At 43.0% G+C, this 19,452-nt stretch overlaps 1 protein-coding gene across 1 annotated transcript; it reads right to left on the reverse strand.

Annotated features, from left to right (window-relative positions):
• Positions 1–417: 417 nt before the first annotated feature.
• On the reverse strand, positions 418–12,613 carry SLC16A8 (solute carrier family 16 member 8). Its single transcript, XM_048500786.1, has 5 exons — positions 12,224–12,613; positions 7,141–7,377; positions 4,744–4,887; positions 3,361–4,224; positions 418–1,540 (listed from the first exon to the last, which is right to left on the reverse strand). Exons 2-5 carry the CDS (start codon positions 7,367–7,369, stop codon positions 1,152–1,154), a joined length of 1,626 nt encoding a protein of 541 aa, XP_048356743.1. The 5' UTR covers positions 7,370–7,377; positions 12,224–12,613; the 3' UTR covers positions 418–1,151.
• Positions 12,614–19,452: the final 6,839 nt, after the last annotated feature.

The raw sequence follows: 19,452 nt of genomic DNA on the forward strand, positions 1-19,452 counted from the left end.
ACTGGTATATGCTATCTCAGCAATAACTTCTGTCTGCCATAAAAATTTCTTATAGGGACAAACCCCCTGTCCTGGATTGTTTGGGGAGGGATTATCCTGTCATGGGGGATGCTTGTGTGTGTGTGGTGGTGGGGGGGGAATCCAAGTGTACTTTACACTAGCAAAGGGCAAGTGCTGTTGAGGGGGATGTACTAATAATGTGATTTACTTGAAATGTTTGTACGGACAGTTTACTTGGGATGTCTAACAGATTTCAGTGACTGGCTGTTGTGGGTTTTCTGGGCTGTATGCCATGATCTGGTAGTTTTTGCTGCTAACGTTTTGCCCCCATCTATGGACGGCATTTTAAGAGGCGTGTCACTGTAAAATGTGTTTCTCAACATGTTTTACCATGGCATGCCTCTGAAGATGCCAGCCATAGATGTGGGCGAAATGGTGGCAGCAAAAACTACCAGACCATGGCATACAGCCTAGAAAATGGGCAACAGCCAGTTGATTCTGGCTGCGAAAGCCTCAGACAATAGATTTGAGTAGCTTAATTGTCTCAGCCTAGCTTCCCTACCCCCATGTGTTGAAAACTGCAGCCAAGGGGTACTTAACTAGGAGGTTAAAATCTTCTTTCTTGCACCAGCATAACTTTATCCAACAGCAGGCTTCTCCTTACCTTTGTACAATTTTGAATTGGAACTTTGGTACTTTGCCACTTTTTCAGAATGAATCCTATTGATTATCAACCTATAAGGTGTATCTCCTAATATTCTATGTGTGGAAACAATCCTCTCCTGCATATTTGCCACAGCAGGCAATGCCACGCCCAAGATCAGGATGAGAGGGCCTCTTTTGTTGGGCTGTGGGCCTGTAGAGGTAGCTTAGGAAAGGGATCGAAGACAGACTTAACACAGTGTGGCAGTCTGATTGTGAATAGCCTCTAATGTAAAAGTTTGACAATGCCTGTAGCTTTTTTGATTTTTAGATAATCCTGTTTGCAATACAGCCTGTCTTCATACGTGTAAAAACTGCAAGTCCTGCGATGCCCCTGTTTCTTCCCACCATCCAAACAATATCTGCTCTTCCTATGAATTTATTTTTTTGGCCTCAACAGGTCCTGCCCATTGGCAATATTGTTTTCTTTGAAGCTGAACTTCACATAGCTAAAAACTGTCTCTTTCTATTATCTGGTCAATATGGCAGCCACCTGGTATCATTACTGTGCCTTCCCTATCGGGACACCCGACTCTGTCTGCATTCCTGTTTTCTGTAAGGTGATTCACTGCCTCACTCCCGGCATTGTTGTTACCACTGTGAGACAGGTGATGATTGTCCCCAGGATGATCCTCTGCTTCCGGTACGTCTGATTCGGCTTCCTCTGTTTCACTGCCACCTCCCCCTGGAGGAGGATGCTCCGGTTGTGAAGGCATCTTTTTTGCTCTGTTCAAGCAGCAGTATGAAACAATGGCCAGAAAGAGAGCCGACAACACAACCTCTGAGCCAGCCATATAGAAGATAACGTCATACTTCTTGAGTGCATCCACCAAGAGTCCTAGGAATCAAGAAGAGTATAACATATAGTAACTACCAACATTTCACAGGGCAGATGTTAAAATCTAATACACTTGCTTTCCTTTGAATGCTCAGAGTTTGCAGACTGTAGAAATTGAAAATGTATACTGGAGCCAATGTACTTCTAATAATAATTTGCCTACTTTTGTCATATGCGGGAAGATCCATGGAGTAAATGGGTGGAGCATATTGTTTTAATAATTGGCTTGGGAACAGCTTCATCTGTGACTCCAGTGTCTAGCTCACAACCCTCAATCCTATGGTGTAGCCTCAAGTTCTTAGTCTAGCTCTATTTCCTGATGTTTCCAAGAGAGAGAATCTAGAACATTATCACTTGTGATGCTTAAAGCTAAAACTGGGGAAATGTACCAGTTTTTTCATTGGAGGTTCAGGCGGAATTTGAACTCCATTCTAGTTGGGTGCCAAATTTTTTCAGCAGTACCTAAGAACTGCAGTTGCGAGGCTCAAACAGCCTATTGTATATTGTGAGTATAACAGCAATTCTCTTTAGAAAAGCTTTGCAGCTTCTTTATGATATTTCATGAAAAATTCATTGTACAACCCTATGAGCTATTTGTTGACGTGACTGTTCAACAGAGTTAAATCACTGTTGTGGGATTTTGGTTTTTTGTAATATATCAGTACTGCAATCAGACTGTCCTAGTAAAAGGAGGTAAATAACAGTCACCATTAAACAAGATTCCTATAATTGCTATCGGGATTTCATCTGCATGCGTATTTCAAATATCACATTTGAACATCAGAAATACAAGTGTTCCCTACAACTCCCCACTATGTGTACATGCAGTGGCAAACATGTTTCACTATCATGCAGTGTATGAAGTGGACCACATGGTTTCCCATAGCATTTTAAGATCCATGGGAGAGACAGGGAGGCAAGACAGTGTGGATAAACATGGATTTAAAGAAAGATAAGATGGACGTTGCATTGGCTCCTGGTGTAATTAATCATCACTTTTTAGTCCAACCAAGGTACCACATGGAAATTGAGCAGGCAAGTAGGAATGTATCCTTTTGTTAGTAAACTCCTTATGCCTCTTGAGGAATTAAATATCCATGGTTAGTATGCCAAATGTTATATCTAGTTCTAAGCTTGAAATGTACTTTCTTGTAATTAAATAAGTATTCTGACACGATAGAGGCCATCATGTTAATTGGGACTGGATGAGAGCTGAGAGAGAGAGAAGCTAATCTGTGAAACATTTAGAGAAACTAGTGGAGTAGTACTGTGGCTCAGTGGCAGAGCATCTGTTTTGCATGCAGAAGGACACAGGTTCAACCCCTAGCAGCTCCAGTTAAAAGGATCAGGCAGTATGTCATAGGAAAGATTTCTGCCTGAGACTGGTAGAGTATCTCCACAGTCTGGTAGTTAGAGTAGAGAATACTGACCGTGATAAACAAATGGTCTGACTTGATCCCCTTCGGGGATCGGGCGGTATATAAATTGAAAAAATAAATAAATAAATAAATAAATAAATACAAAGCAGCTTCATGTATGTTACAGAAAAGGTCAATGCTTTCTGACAGCTCAGAAGAGAATAAGCTTTCCAAGAAGCCACACCTTTGATCCGAAGGCCCTGCTCCCTAATCATAGTTCCTTTGAGTTACTCAGTAGAGAGATGGGCATCTTGCACATTGTCAAAGCCATTCTCCATCATTACCTTGTGTGTTTTAGGACATGGAAACTGGCCATTGGGCTGAAGCCTGATAATCCCTGCCCCTAGTTTAAGTGCATGCTAAGAGAGGGAGGATTTAAGGGAGAAAGTATCCAAGATGTACCTGCAGAGGGAGGTCCAATGAGTACTGCAAAGGCCTCGATGAGCAGCACAAGCCCAATGGCACTGGAGAACTTCTGGGACCCAATGATGGCCATGAGTACTTCAAATTGCAGCGCTCCCACCATGCCATAGGATAGGCCAAAGAAGACACAGAAGATGATGAGCGATGTGTAGGTGTTGGCCTTGGCACTGAGTATATCGGTCAGGCCATTGAACAGCATCGCAAAGCTGAACAAGTAAGTGACGTGAGGGCGCACCCACTTAAGTCCAGCAAACATGCCGCAAGATGGGCGGGCAAAAATATCTATGAACCCAATGATGGACAGCAAAAAAGCAGCTTCCTTGTCTGGCACTCCTATGTCTTTGGCATAGTTGACGAGCAATATAGGGGGCACAAAGAGGCCCAGAACCATGATGAACTTGGCAATGGCATAAATGACGAAGCCCTTGTTTTTGAAGATGGAGAAATCTAACAACTTCTTCCTTTTCTTGTGCTTTTTCTTCTTGGCTTTTTTGGACTTCTTCGTGCTGTCCATGGTGCTGATAACCTCTTCTGTCCTTCCTCCCATTGGGAGCATTTCTTTTACTTCATATTTGTCCTGGACTTTCTCTCTCTTCTTCATGCTAATCTCCAGAGGTCTCATGACTGCTCCACAGGTACAGCAGTTGAGCAGCAAGCCCCCCATAATGAGGAACCCCCCTCGCCAGCCAAACTTATCCAGCAAGACTTGTCCTAGCGGAGAGAGGGCGGAAAGGAAAACCGGGCTCCCAGCCGCTGCAAGTCCATTGGCCAGAGGTCTGCGCTTGTCAAAGTAGGAGCCTAGCATGATCAAGGAAGGCTGAAAGTTCAGAGCCATACCTAATCCTGTGGAATTGGAGAGAGATCATTTAAAAATATTTAAGTGTCTCATATGCGCAGCTTTCCTGAAGACCCTACAAAGGAATGTGCTTCTGCTTGAATCTCACACCTCCATGCCCTCTTCCTCCTAGCACTTCATGTTTATTTAGACAATTATTTGAATGTAGCTGTCCCTGAGGTAGTACCTCTTAAATACGTGGGAACAGATCTGGGCTCTGGTCAGTCCTAAAATCCATAGATGATATGGGTGTTTCAATCTTGAAGGCTTTCCCCACCATTTCTCATGTCTGCAATGTTAATGTAATTTGGATGTTATTTGATTTCAAAATGCCTCTTATCCACTTTCTTGGCTACAGTATTCACACTTGTGAGCAAGTAGCATGAGAGAGGCTCAAAGGCATGTGTGTGAAAATGGCCAGTTCACTGTTCCCTCTTTCCCCCTCCCTCACTCCTGCAGTCTCTCTTCTGCTGCTTTCTTCTGGCTGCACATTCTATGATACTATCCTTCTCCTGTTTACCACTCACCTGTCAGCATGCCAGCCGTCAAATACAGCTCAATAATGTTTGTAGTGAAGGAGGCTAGAATCATGCCCAAGGAAGCCAGAAGTCCTCCAACAAGCATCACAGGCCGGCATCCAAACTGGTTCACCATAATGGTACATACAGGCCCTGAGGAGAGTGCAAGACATTGGAGACGGGGAACAGCCGTCAAATATCAGAAGTAGGCAGGTGGAACAAATTGACTGCCTGAGATTGTACAGCAAATGTACCAAGATTCAGTGAATTACTGTGAACAGCAACGATGTCTTGACCATCCCTGTACTGCTTTTATTTAATGTACAGGAAATAAACTGGTTTTATTTAATGTACAGGAAATTTAATGTGCCGGAATGTGCTATGATCAAAGGGAGGGAAAAATTCGCCATGGTAACTAGAGATGAATGATACTATGGGAGAGATTTGATGCAACTTCTTGTTTTCTAGAGTTAGCAGCAGCTTCAGTGCAGACCGGAGTATTCAGTTTTTATCTTAAAGAGCAAATCGCTTTTTGTGTATTCACTTGGATAGGGCTCTGGCAAGCTAGGCTGTTTTGTCATATCTGTGGTTCATTTGTGTAAGGAATATTCTTTTGAAAGGCTAGCTGATTGAAAACTCTTGGTTCCTGTGATCTAGAAACTTCAGGAGTTACAATTAAACAATGAAAAGAGCAAGGAACTCTTCCAAGACACTGAATGAAACGAAGGACAAGATTATGTCTAGGGAAGCCCCAGATTGTTGCTAACATATAGAATACAGCTGGGGGTGGCTTGAAAATTAAGAACACAGCATGCTGTTCCCCATTTTGTGGACTGGTAGTCACAAAAGAGGGCTTCTGGATGGAAAAGTTTTGCTGAGGTTCTTATAGTCCATTTTACTGGACTGGAGGAATGAAAGCAGGAAGCCTCTTAATTAACGCAGCGCACAAAAGAGGAAGAAATGTACTTCTGGAGTTCTTTCTTAGTCTGGATGCATGGTTGTATGAACAGATTATCTCTCAGCCATGTTCATTACCATACTCAGGTGCCTTTTGTTCATGCATTTATCTGTTTAGGGCCAAGTGCCACGTATTAAAAAAAACACCCTTTCAGATGCGTACACTGCTTACTTAATAGAGGAGAACGCAACAGTTCTACCCATTTTAGGCAAACCAGGGTCTGCCTTGGCAACTTCATAGAGCATCATCAAGCAATAATAGGGAAGAATCTGACCCCTGAGAGGATTGAATGTTGAGAAGCCAAAGGGCTGGCCTTCCACTCTTTATCCCAGTCAGTGCAATTACAGTCTGTACTGTCACAGAATGCTTAGCAACATTCACATTTTTTTTGTGTGACAGAAGATTGTAATAGATTACTTTCTCACTCAGGACCTAGGGGAGGAAGAAGGATGTAGGGGAAAAGGTTAGCTGAAGTTAAAAGGAGTCCTTGCCAGGAAGAAGAAGAAGAAGAGTTTGGATTTATATCCCCCCTTTCCTGCAGGAGACTCAAAGGGGCTCACAATCTCCTTGCCCTTCCCCCCTCACAACAAACACCCTGTGAGGTGGGTGGGGCTGAGAGAGCTCCGAGAAGCTGTGACTAGCCCAAGGTCACCCAGCTGGCGTGTGTGGGAGTGTACAGGCTAATCTGAATTCCCCAGATAAGCCTTCACAGCTCAGGTGGCAAAGCGGGGAATCAAACTCGGTTCCTCCAGATTAGAAAGAGTTCTGTCAGTAGTCAGGCCTAGGGGGCTTTCCGCACTACAGATGGGAGCTAAGGTCGACCCGGTTCCCTTCAGTGGGGGGCGATTCCAGGCTGTCCCCACAGCAACTGAGTTGACCCCCTGGAACCGAGCTAAGTGGGCGGGATCATCTTGGTGCCTGTTTTGCTCCTCGATCGTGATTGGAGCTTGTGCTACGGCAGGAAACGGGAGCATTCTTTTTTTTTACAGTTTTTACAGTTAACAGTGTACAGTTACATGCCCGCCTTACAACTCCTCCTCGCTTCTGCACACATGCGCACAAAAGTGGCTCCCACTGGATTGGTTGAACGGATGAGAGTGTTAATAGATTTCGATAAGGCCCTCAAGACTTCGAAGATTCGAAGTGGTATCGACCTTGTTCCAGCAGAAAGGTGCAGTTCATAACTGCAACAAGGATGTCGCAGTTTGGGGGGGGGGGACTTGAGACAAAACAACGTTGAGCTCAGTTGCAGTGCGGATACACTGAGGTGAATCTAGATAGAAACCAGTACAACTCTGTCAGTGCGGAAAGCCCCAGGGAGACCAGGAAGGAAGAGTGGATGTCCCATTCATTCACACCAGAGAGTGTGCTCTGGCTACAGGGTCTCTCATCCTGCATGGTTAGGTATGCATACAGGAGGGATCCTGTAGGACTGGTGGCCTCCTTACCTGTTCCATACAGCATAGCCAGCATGATAGATGAGATCCAGGCTGTGTCACTGTAGCCCACGTGGAAGTCATGCATCAGCTCCTTGAAATAGACGCTCACTGCCTTTGGAAAGGCATAGGAAAAGCCAGTAATGGTGAAGCAACCCAGCAGCACAATCCAGCCCCAGCCACCATCTGGGGGCTTCATTTTTTCAGGCAGGTGATCCTTCTCTACATCAGCCCTGCCCATTGTGTCGGCTAAGAGAAGAAGCAAACAGTGAGCACGCTTTGTATGCTGCAGAGAGAAAAGGTGGAGTACTGTAGAACATAAGAGACTCAGATAAAAATGAGCAGTCTTTGTCCTCTTTGCAGCCTGCTTTCTGGGCATGAATGTATACATCTTCCCTCCCAACGTGAACTTGTGGCAGAATAACAACTGTGTTGGAAGGCTTGTCAACATGCTAACTGCCGAACAGGAAGAATGTCAACAATCTTTAAAATAAGTTTGGCTGCTGTGAGAGAAGAGCAAAGCCATTAGGAAGGGGCGTTAGTAGAGTGAAGCAATATTGTACCTTTTGCTCACAGTCTTTCATATGAATATATGGAACTGCTTCATACTGGGTCGGACCAATCCATCCATCTAGCTTTGCACTGTGTGCTCAGTCAAGCATTAGCTCTCCAAGTTCTCTGGCAGAGCAACATCTTGCTCAACTCCATCTACCTTTACCTGGAGTTAACCATGGACGAAACCTGAGGCTTTCTCCATGCAAAGCACATGCACAACCACTGAATCACAGCCCCTCTTCAGAGCTCTCCAGCCCCTCAGAAGCCATCTGAAGCATTCAAGAAAAGTACACTGGGATTATTTGCCATTCATGCATTACATTTTGTTTACTGACAGTGGCCAAGCAATTGCTTCAGTAAGATTTACAAGTAGTCTGTTATGGTAATTTCCATTCTTTTCTAATCCAAAATGAGCTAGTAGCAAGAAGCCTCTGAAACAGGAGGTTGCTCTTATAGTTCTGGAAAGCCCACAGCCATGGATGTCTCACTGCCTCAGTAAAATATTCTTGAGCCAGTTTACAGTCTCTAGATTAAAAAAAAAATACAAGCCAGAAACAAATCAGCAGCATAAAATTGGAGTGCAGGGCATTTAAATGTAGCCAATTAAGCAGAACGAAATACAAAAACTCTGAAAACTGAGGATTATAGAAACAGCAGCACTCTGTTGAAAATCACGCTTAAATAAGCAGAAACAAAACCTTCACAGGGTACAGAGGACAATTATGCAAAAGCACAGGAAATTTTAAAAAAAATTTTTCCCCTGTAATGGGTTGCAGATTTGATGCAAACAAGCCTCCGTATGAAAGAAATTGCAGAAACTTGGAGGCCACAACAGAAAAGATCCTGCCTCTTAACCACCTTGTTTGAAAAAGCACACAGGGGGGAAAATCTAAAAGATGAGCCAGTGCAAATCAGAGAAGATGGAGAGGGTGATGTGATTTGCTGTGACTGGGAACAGGCTGTGGCAACTGTTTGTCATGGGTAAGATCTCAGGTTTAAAACCCCAACATCTCCAGTTAAAAGGTTAATTGGCAGTGATGTGAAAGGTCTCTGCATGAGGCCGTGGGAGGCTGCTACCAATACTGGTATTGATGGACCACAGAACAGATTCAGTATCAAGTGTGTTTATTAAGTATTTTTAATTGTGTTCAGTTTTTAATACCATAAGGATATGATACAGTATACTGGAGACTCAGTATGCTGCTGTAGTTCAAAACAAATAATGGTTAATTTTTTTTCTAAAAAGCCTAGACATGCACACTTCCAGTAGCCCAAAATACCAAGGAACATTTCTAAAGGAAACAAGTCCAGTTAAGGCACATGCCAGACAGATTACTGATCTGCATGTTATGTGGCATGGCCAAGAACAGTAAAAAAAAAAGGGGGGGGGTTGCAAACAGGAGATGGAGAGGAGGGTAGCGAGGGTGTCTCAAACCCTTAAGCTGGTCAGGAATGTTAGCAATGGCCAACCAAGGGCTTGTTCTCCAGCACAACCGGAGTGGCAGTCACTTACAACCTTTGTGATACAGCCCAACAGCTAGTAAAGTTTTTTTTAAAAAAAATATTAGCCATTCATCCTGATCCTACATGTCTGTCGTAACAGAAGCAATGCCAGCAGACGCTGGTCCTGCTATAGACTCTATGGTGTGCCTTCCTTGGTACAAGGGGCAGATCCTGGCCAGGTCATGAGCTGGAGAGAAATTCTGTCTCTGCTCACTGCCTAGTCATAGGGTTGCATCAGCACTCATGAGCCAGCACTAGGAGGCCCTGCTTTTGTGACACTCGGATGTGTCATATCTGCAGAGGGGGCTGGTGATGAGATCACTGCAACAGTGAAGACTGCATCATGCCAAAAATGTGGTGTCACACTGGTCCTCTTGTGCTTGATTCTTAGGTGATTTGGCAGCAGATCGCAGTCAAGGAATGATGAGGTTAGTTGTGGAAGCAGATAAAGAGTGTCATGTCCTTTTGACAGGTATTCATGAAGTCCAGCACATGTTTTGCTTTCTCTGGGATCTTGTTAGAGGCACTAAATACTTTAGAGCCACCAGGGATTCACAACAAGATTCCCCACATAAATGGCTGACTTCATGACTATTTCTATTTGCATTTATTACCTACCCTTTACCACAGTCTCAGAGCGGGTTACAATAAAACATGTAGCATTAAAATCATGACAGTAAAAACTCATTAAAACCCCATTCTAAAAAACCATTCTAAAACCACAATAATACAGCCACAATTTAGTATTATCTTGATGGGGCAGCCATGGCAATGGAACTGTTCTTAGTATCCTGAGAACTCCTAAGTTCTATTAGTGTTGCTCGCCCTCGTGGCTCTAGAGAGAAGCTTAGAAACATTCTGCTTATACTTTGTACTTAGGGCTTCCTTGAAATCCAGATCCTCTGGGCAAATGGTAATATACAGTGAATATAATGTAACATTGGAAATAAATGTAAAGATTAGCCCCAAAAGTCAGCCAAGGAAAAGATTAAAAACCTCTCCAGTGTTCCTCCTGTCTTAACATACTTCAAGATCGCCTGACAGATCATCCTTTTGAGGCATTTGTCATTGTGAAATATACACGGGCCTCACCTTTTCCACAATATAACACATGCACACATTGTCAAATACGAAACAAACGTGGGCGTGCATGTACCACCCCTTCACACACATGCCCCAAGGAATCAGACCTTGGAGACTCAGTAATCCAAACAGAAATAATAAGAATAATACATAAAAGAGCCTCACAAGTCATGCTTTCCCTCACAATATGGAACAATATCTGTGTCACATGGGAATACACTACAGTCAGTTTAAATGAGTATTCTTATAACACTATGTTCTTTGCTTGGGAGTTTGCAGATGTCTTCTAGAGTTAAGTAGCTATTTAAATGCAGGTACACAGAATGCAGGAATCTGTAACCAAGTACAAACTTTAATTTAACAAGACAATTTGTCCTTTCCTTTATAGCTTCCTTTCTTGTTTCCTGTGTAGGACTTTCTCTAAAGTTGATTATTGGTGTGTGTATTCTGTACATGGGCTGGTCTTTGCATACTCTTATCAGATAATCAAATACTGTAACAGCTGCTGGAGCAGAGTGCTTTGTGTGTTACATATCTACCAGTGTCTTCCTGCTTCCTTCATTCTATGAAACTGACATACTCTCAGTCTTCATTGGAAATATTAATATGCAAAGTGGCATCATTATTCTACGCTCTTACATAGAAAGTGCCATCCCTGCCATCATGTCTCATAGAAAAACTAAAACAAAGGCAGAATCCTACCCCAAGGAGCTTACAATCTAAACTCTGAGAGTAGGAAACAGATTATAAGGCATGAAAAAGCAGGTAAGACAAGAAAAAGGTAAGGATTTGCTCTTATAATTTTGCATAGTGGGTTAAAATGCAAACTGTAAAACTTTTTTAAAAACTATTTTTCTTTAAAACGACAAGTGTGTTGCATTATATAATCGTGCCATCTATGACCCATTATGCACAAGGCATCTGCCGTACTGCGGGGGCAGAAGTCAGTTCAGGATAAGATTTCTTGTAGAGATGTATTTTCCCAATTCCCACTTTCAATTTCCAGTTTCCACATGCCAAGCAACACCAGTTTAAAAGCGAGTTTTATTTTCTTGTCCACCAGAGCAGGCAGGGAGATTTGCCAGAGGGCACGACTTTGCCCCAGACATATTCCCTCCACTCACCACCAGCCTGCCTACCTTCGCCCCTCCCACTCTCTCCCACTGCTTTACATGCCTCCCTCCCCTTCCCTCTTAGAGTTTTCTCTCTTCTTAAAAAACCCTCTACTGCGGGGGGAGTCGAAAAAATCTGAACCATATAATGGCCCCAGTCTGTTAGAGTTGAGCATGCTTAAAGCTATTGATTTGATTAAGCAGATATAACTTTTATCATGAACTGTTGCTTGGATTTTTTAAGTGCATAGTTCTTCTTTGTCTTTCTTCGGTATAAGCCTGTGTATACATATCTGAAATACTCTGGATGTGCAATGGTTTTCCCTTTGAACCACTAATGCAAACATCACACATCTTCTCAAGAAAATTGCTCTAATCTGGGGACTCAGTATGTGTAAAAGAGACAAAACAAGACAGGCTGGGTTTCAGTGACCTAACAGAGCAGGAATCCTTAGGCAGTCTAGAGAAAAGCATTCGGGGCAAATAAGTTGGCTTGTACTGGCACTTGTGCTCCCATTTAATTAGTCTACGAAAGGCTATGAAACCAGCATTTAAATATTTATGTGCTGTCAAGTTGCAACTAACTTCTGATGACTCCAGTAAGGGGCCTTCAAGGCAAATGAGAAAAAGAGCCTTCCTTGGTGGTCTGCCAACCAAGTAGTGACCCTGTGTAGCTTCCAAGATCTGCTGAGATCGGGCTATGCCCTGCTCCCTTTCCTCCATAACCAGTATTTAACCTGAACAGGAGGCATGTGGGGGCATCCTTGGTATCTCATTAATCTGCAGCACTTAGCAACGTTAACATCTAAGGGAGGAAATGAATTCCACGGAAAAATACAGACCTGGAGCCGAACTGTGGCTTGCTTCTGTTTCACTGTTTTGCTTCCAAGGAGGCAAATCCAAGCAGTGCTTCAGTATGCCGCTGGTCAGTTTAGTGGAGCAAGGGGTGACCTTTCAGGCATCAGTTCAGAACCCCTGGAAGACGCCTTTGCATTGCTTGCATTCCTCTTTTCTAGTCATGAAAAGTCTTCATCCAACTTAGGCTCTCCAAGATCTCTGTGGCCCTTTCCTGAAAGGCTGAGGTGAGGGGCGAGGGGTCATGTAATGATCTCCCGTGCAAGTCCTCTTTCCAGGGCCCCTCCAGAGTCCCTGGATACAGCAAAGCCTGCAGCTCAAGTTCTAAGGTGTTTACAGTGTGGATATAGGTCAGAAGCTGCTTATGTTTAAAGTCGCTAAAGAATCATAGGTTGCTGATTTAGCAGAAATCACTTCTGTACTTTTAAGAGGCTTTCCTAGCCAATGGAAACGAGCAGAGGCCGGACCAGAATCTCCTTGTAATCCTGGTGCTCCGAAGCAAGAAGTAGCAGGGAGAGAGTCTGCAGATTCGTCAAGCTTCCATCATCTCTGCTCTTGATGCTTTCCTACAAGATTTTGGGGAGGGTGGGGAAGAGGCATTGGTCTTGGCTCATCAGACAGGGCTGCCTCATAGGACATAATAAAGGAAAAGTAGTACAGTCAGGATGCAATAATGGGCCAAGGCCCAGCACTGAGGATGCAGCAAGATGCAATATCAGAGCAGAGGTAAAGACAGATGGGCTGCAGAGCTAGAATTCTGGGTTGTCCAGAAGAAGCAGAGAGGGCTGATGTATGTGCATTCAATCTGTGAGCAGCAGCTGTAGTCAAGGACAAATTAACCATCCAGCAATGTACAGGCAACTGCCCTGTACATTTCCAAGCCATTTTACTGGTGTCCTGGTTGGGGAAGTAGTTCATTTATCCAAGTCATGCCTTAAAGCAGGGGTCTCCAAAGTTTGCCCAAAAGGCCACATCAACCCACCAAGTGATTTAATCCGGCCTGTGGTCACTTGCCCTACTATTTGCTTCTCTGTCTTCCTCTCCTACATCTGCCACAGCACAATTGGCAGCTGAGAGAAGCCCATTTAATGCTGGGCTCAGAGGCAGAGCCTGCAGTTTAAAGCTGGACTCAAGCCAGGCCAAGCCCACAGTTCAACATTCAGCCCTCAGATATCTGTCAAATATACGATACAGCCCTCACACTGCAAAGTTTGCAGACCCCTGCCTTAAAGTAAAGGTAAATCAAGCAATAGCTCCATTTGCTGACAACTGGGGGATGGGGAGAGAGAGACGGGACTATATCTGACATCATAATGCAGTATGATTTTATTTAAATTTACTTTGCCTGGAGGGATCATTAATAAAGTATAAAAGCTCTGGAGTAGGAAGTGCTTTAATAGTACAGAGGAGAGGTTGTGAGAACCCAAAATAGAATTCATTTAATGGTGTTTGTAACAATAAAGAAGAAATTTGTCATCAGTAGAAGGAGTCTATATCTTCCTCTTCTGAATATTCATGATTGACATGTATTTATGACATCCATGATTTCTAGAGCTTCACCAAATTTTCACAGTGTTTGAGTTTGAAGTCTTACAAAGAGAGGCTGGATCCAGTCCAAAAGGTAATAGGTTCATTAAACATGGATATGAAATACTTCCAGCTGTTGTTAGTTCAAAGTGACTTGAGATAAGTATATATTTTATAGATATTAACTACTTCAGTAATACATCTCAAACCTCCTGTTATATATGCTTATCTCATTTCATCTTGCACTACATTTTACCTTTTGATTAGCTAACAACATTGGGAAGAATCTCACACTGTCCTCTGCATCTGAGGAAGAGAGCTCTGGTTCACAAAAGCTTATGCTGGAATAAATGTTCCTGGTCTTTAAGATGCAACTGGACACCTGTTTTAGTTTGTGGGGAGAGTCTATGCTAGGTCTATCAGTGGCTACTAAAGACTGCGGGGAACTTCCGCATTCAGAGGCAGTCAGCTTCTAAAACTGAGTGCCAGGAGGCAACATCATGGGAAGGGCTCAGCCTTTATGCCCTGCAGTGGGACCTCCAGAGGAACTGGTTGGCCTGTGTTGGAGACAGGTTGCAGGACCACTGGTCTGATCCAGTATGTTCTTACAACATCGAGTGATAATTTTCAAAACTGAGTTATTATCAAGATAAATGAACAAATTAAACTCCATTTTGTGTATGTGACTTTTTGTTTACTCTGTGCTGTGTATGAAAAAAAACCCCTTCACATTAGATAATTAAAGAAAACTGTCTACCTGCTGCTTTCTCAGCACAGTTCTGGGAGCATCAGTTGTCTGATTTGTTGAAAAATTAAACTCTTATGTGGGTTTGTGGGGAATTTAAATGTGGTGAATGTTGTATTTTCATGCTTGTTTGAGTTAGGCTACATAACTGGCAATAACATCAGTAACTAGTACTATTTGATATTATTCAGTCAATACCATGCAGGATTGGATGTAGCAAGGCTCCGGTTGAGGATGCAGAAGGACTTGTGAGTGTAATTTAAATTTACCCTGTATCCTCTCCCTCACTATTCACTCTTTCCCTCCACCTGGCATTCTCCATCCTTTCCTTTCTTCCATTCCCACCCATCAGCCAATTGACCTTTGATCTCCCTCCCATCTTCTGCTACATATATTGAATTACTAGCAGGGCACTCGTGCTTTGCTACGCATACTTCATCACAGGCTCTCTATGAATTTCGGGGTGACATTCAACATACTTCTTTACAGCCTGTTTGTGAACTTTAAGGTGACATGCAGCATATTTTCTCACAACGTGTCTGTGGACTGATGGGTTTGTTTTCACATATTTTGGAGCAGCTTCCTGTAGTTGTCTTTTTCTAATGCAATGTGTTATTGCTCTCTTTCACCTGGTGGGCTCCAAAAGACGTCATGTGGAAGCAGCTGTTATATTTTTGGGATGCAGAAAGGAAGTGTTCTGCCATTGGATGCTGATGAGTGAGAAGGCTGTGAAGAGGTTCAGGGTAGGGTTGAAGGGAAGGGAGCTGGACTGTACCACCACTGCAGCACATTCCTGGGGACTCATCCCGCCACTTCAGAGCATGACACCAAGCACAGGGTGATCGGAGGCCGAGAACAGTAAACTTGTCTGCACATTAATCAATCTGATGTCCATATGCAAAACCCGACAAATGTTTAGTAGTTCAAGGTGATAGTGTGGTTTGTAATCTGTTTTGATTGTATTTGGCTGTAGTGGTGTTGTCAAAGTGAGGGTGGGTGGAGGAGTACTTTTTCACAGCCTCGGGGTGACATTCGGGGTAACTTCGGGGTGACATTCGGCATGCTTTTTTGCAGCCTGTTTGTTGAAGCTGGTGGTGTTTAACTGTCACCCTTAGAATGTTCGTGCAACATGTCTGTGGACTGAGGGGCTGGTTTGCCCTTAGAATGTTCGCACAGATGGCCAGAGATGAGCAGTTAAAACAGTAAATGTGTAATAACTCGAGTAAAACTGAATATTTTGAAAAATTATTTCTTAGTGAGCACCTAAACCACATAATGAACCGGTGTGCCAAATTTCAACATTGTAGGTTCGGTGGTTTTTGAGTTCTGTGCATGAGCCAGTCAGTGAGTGGTATTTCGCGTTTATATATATATAATTTATTTATTTATATTAGTTATACCCTGGCTGTCTCCCTAATGGAGGCCCAAACCATCTTCCTTATTGTTCTCCTGTTCTCCATTTTCCTCTTACAATAGCACTATGAAATAGATTAGGCTAGGAGTGTGCGACTGACCCAAGATCACACAGTGAGCTTCCATAGCAGAGTGGGGAATTGAACTTGGATCTGTTAGATCCTAGTCAAAAACTGCATAGGCTTTCTTGTAGCAGCTGCTATTAAATAGTAGTAAGCAACTATGCCTGCCAGTACTGGCTGTTGCATTTGGCTTTAATAAGTCCTCCCTGAAAGATCAGAACAGACCTGGAAAGGGCTATGCCCCAATCTATTAGGGACAGAAACCAAGGGGTGAAATGTGGTTGCCTAGCAACCATCACAATGGCCACTCAGAGGGCATTTGTTTCTTAAAGGTACAGGTGCAACTTATATCACTTTGGGGGTTTCATATTCTCCCTCCTCCCATCTACATAATATAACATTTCAGATTGTTCTGCAGATCTGGGGCTTTTTTCAGGTTTGCTGAGAGATGTGTTTATGGCTCCAAGTCTCTGCATTTAAGTATCCACAGCCATATTGAGAATTAGTTATATCGATGATGATGATGTGGATGTGGATGTGCCTGTGCTAATGCATGAAGTAATCCCATCAATGATATGTCGTAAATAAAGGTATATCAGTCAAGGGAGTGAAATGAAATATACATGCAGTACCTAATCACATTATTTTATGTTGATGCTAAGTTATTTCTCTGTCAGGTTGAACAAACAATGTTCACAACTTGCATTCACACTCCTCTCTCCCTACAAATTTTAGGAATTTATTTATTTAGAAAATGGCTAGGTTTGGTTCAGGCCTGATGTTTATGCTAACAATTTCTTCAGTTAAACACACTGTAAATCCACTATTTTTGACACCAATTTAAATTATCTTCAAATCTCCAAAAAGCATTTGTCTATAGTAGTGATAAATCTCCATGGGGGGTGGGGGGGTGCAAGGGGGAGAAGAATGCACATATTGATCACATTGTGCTTTCTTGACTGGTGTAGAGAAAACCTCAGTTCTTAGAAATATGGTATTTTTGTATACTACATACTGTTTGCTAATCTGCCATGGAACACATTTCCCAAAGGCTTCCACATAAATAGGTTAATTTCTCAATTTCGCCTCCTGACAGGATTTCTAAAGGCAAAAAACATGAATTCTTTCTTTCAATATATCTTGTTCTTGGAGATTTTTCTTATGAATGCCTCAGTGTTGCTCCTATACCACCATTTCTCTTGTAAAGACAGAGTAAAGAAGAGGATTTTGGAATAGCATCCTATATCTGTGAGGAAAAGCTGATCCTTGTTCTGTGGGGAAAACTGAGTAGCATATTCATTGTAAAGTGGATGAGCCAATACAGGAATACAGCATGTCTTCCTGCACAACACCTACACAAATTCAGAGGTGGGATCCAGCAGGTTCTCACCAGTTCCCAAGAGTGGGTTACTAATTATTTGTGTGTGCTGAGAGGGGGTTACTCATTGGGTCTGCTTTTCCGTTACAAATTTCTTTAGGTCCAAAAATCATAAAGTCCTGTTGTTTCCTATGTGGCTGGTTAGAGAAGGTAGAAAACGGGATAATTCTCCCTGTTGGGCTGTTTTAAAAACATGTTTTAGTAATATGGTAAAGTTCCTTGTTTAAGGAAAGTATCCTTCTTTTGATTTCTAGAAACAAAAATGTTTGAAAGTATTAAGTATTTGACAGGCAGTCAATTAGAGGAGAAGTAGTTGTTTCTGTTGGCAGTAGACGATAGGACTTGCTATAATGAGTTTAAATTATGGACAGAAAGATACCAGCTGGAAATTAGGAACTTTTTTTTACAGTAAGAGTTTTTTACAGTAACAGAGAAATTATTAATGCCCCGCCCCCGTTGTGCCTGGCCACACCCCCGTCGTGCCCCACCCAGCCCCACTGGCGCTACGCCACTGTTTGAATCCCACCACCATGGGAACCTGTTACTAAAATGTTTGGATCCCACCACTGCACAAATTCCCATTGCTTATTCCCTTTGCTTGAGTGAATATAGCCTGTGCAGTGGAGATTTGTACAGATTTCAGTCACTGAATCTACTCGTTCCACTAGGGAACGAGAATGGTAAACAATGTGTGAGGAGGTACAATGAAGTCACACTTTATGTGTATAAAATAAGGTAGCCATCAGGACTCCTGCACTTTTAGTACCTTGACCAGGCAAATTTCCCAGCACAGAAAGACTGTTATGTTGAAACCTTTACATGTAGAACTACACTTCATCTTGTAACTGTTAAAGGCACAGCAGCCCCACCAGAAAAAAAAAAACGGGGAGAGGATTCTGCTGGCACAGTATTTCTGGCAGGAAAAGTACCGTGTTTCCCCAAAACTAAGACCTACCCTGAAAATAAGCCCTAGCATGATTTTTTCAGGATTTTTGGAGGGTGCTTGAAATATAAGCCCTACTCCAAAAATAAGCCCTGGTTACAGATTCCCCGGCACAGCTGATTTGGTCACGTGGGGGGCACAAAATTGTGGAAAAAAATAAGACATCCCCTGAAAATGAGCCCTAGTGCATCTTTTGGAGCAAAAATTAATATAAGACCCTGTCTTATTTTCAGGGAAACACGGTAATGAGGTGAGGTTAGGCCACTGCAGAAAAAACTAAAACTGGTGCGCAAGGCACCAGTGAAGCCAGGTATGTTGTAATACCTACCCTGGCAAGTCCTAGAAGTGAAAGGCCTTGGTTTTTAATCCTCGCTAAGCCTCTTAGTCTTTTTCTCCCTGGCCCCCCTCTTTCTTCATCTATAAATTCCTCTCAAGGGGGGAATGGCACAGGTAGGAAAGGGAGCATGTAGAGGCTCTCGAAGCTTGCAGACAGGGTTTAATTTCTATTAATAAGGCTAATTGGCTAAAGGAGCCACGACAGGCCTCTCTCCTCCCCTACCACTCATGAGGGCTTCAGCAACAATGAGCTGTTTGTGCAGAAGCCATGTGAAGCTTTGAGAACCAGCCTCACACAGAGGCAGGGAGGGGTTGCCTCTCTTCCCCTTGCAGCAGTAACCCCCACCCCCAGGGCCAGGAATATTTTCATTAAACCGGGTTTAAAAGGTGACTGACAGGCACCACACCTGGCGCCACAGAAGGAGAAACCAAACTCCATGCAGGTGGATGGGGAAGGCAGCTTTGGATAGCAAAAAGGAGGTTGTGATGTAGGTCCATATAATATCAATTTACTGAGGGGAGATGAATCTTCCATCCATGCAGATCAGGCCAATTTCCTATTCTATGTCATACTGTATACACAAGATCACATCCTTGTGATTTGCTTTTAATTAAGAACTAAATATTTGTCCCACTAATCACTCATATAAGATTCTCCTGTGTGAGAATTTTGGAGAGATTCAATCCAGGCAGCAACCATCCTGTAATCTCCTAATTTGATAGTAATTAAGGGGTAACTGTTGCTCATTAAATAGCCTTGAACGTGCACCCTTATTCTGTGTCTGATGGAGGAAGATGGCAGCACTAACTTG

The sequence above is a fragment of the Sphaerodactylus townsendi genome, linkage group LG06 (genome assembly GCF_021028975.2).
Source record: "Sphaerodactylus townsendi isolate TG3544 linkage group LG06, MPM_Stown_v2.3, whole genome shotgun sequence".
Lineage (NCBI taxonomy): Eukaryota > Metazoa > Chordata > Lepidosauria > Squamata > Sphaerodactylidae > Sphaerodactylus > Sphaerodactylus townsendi.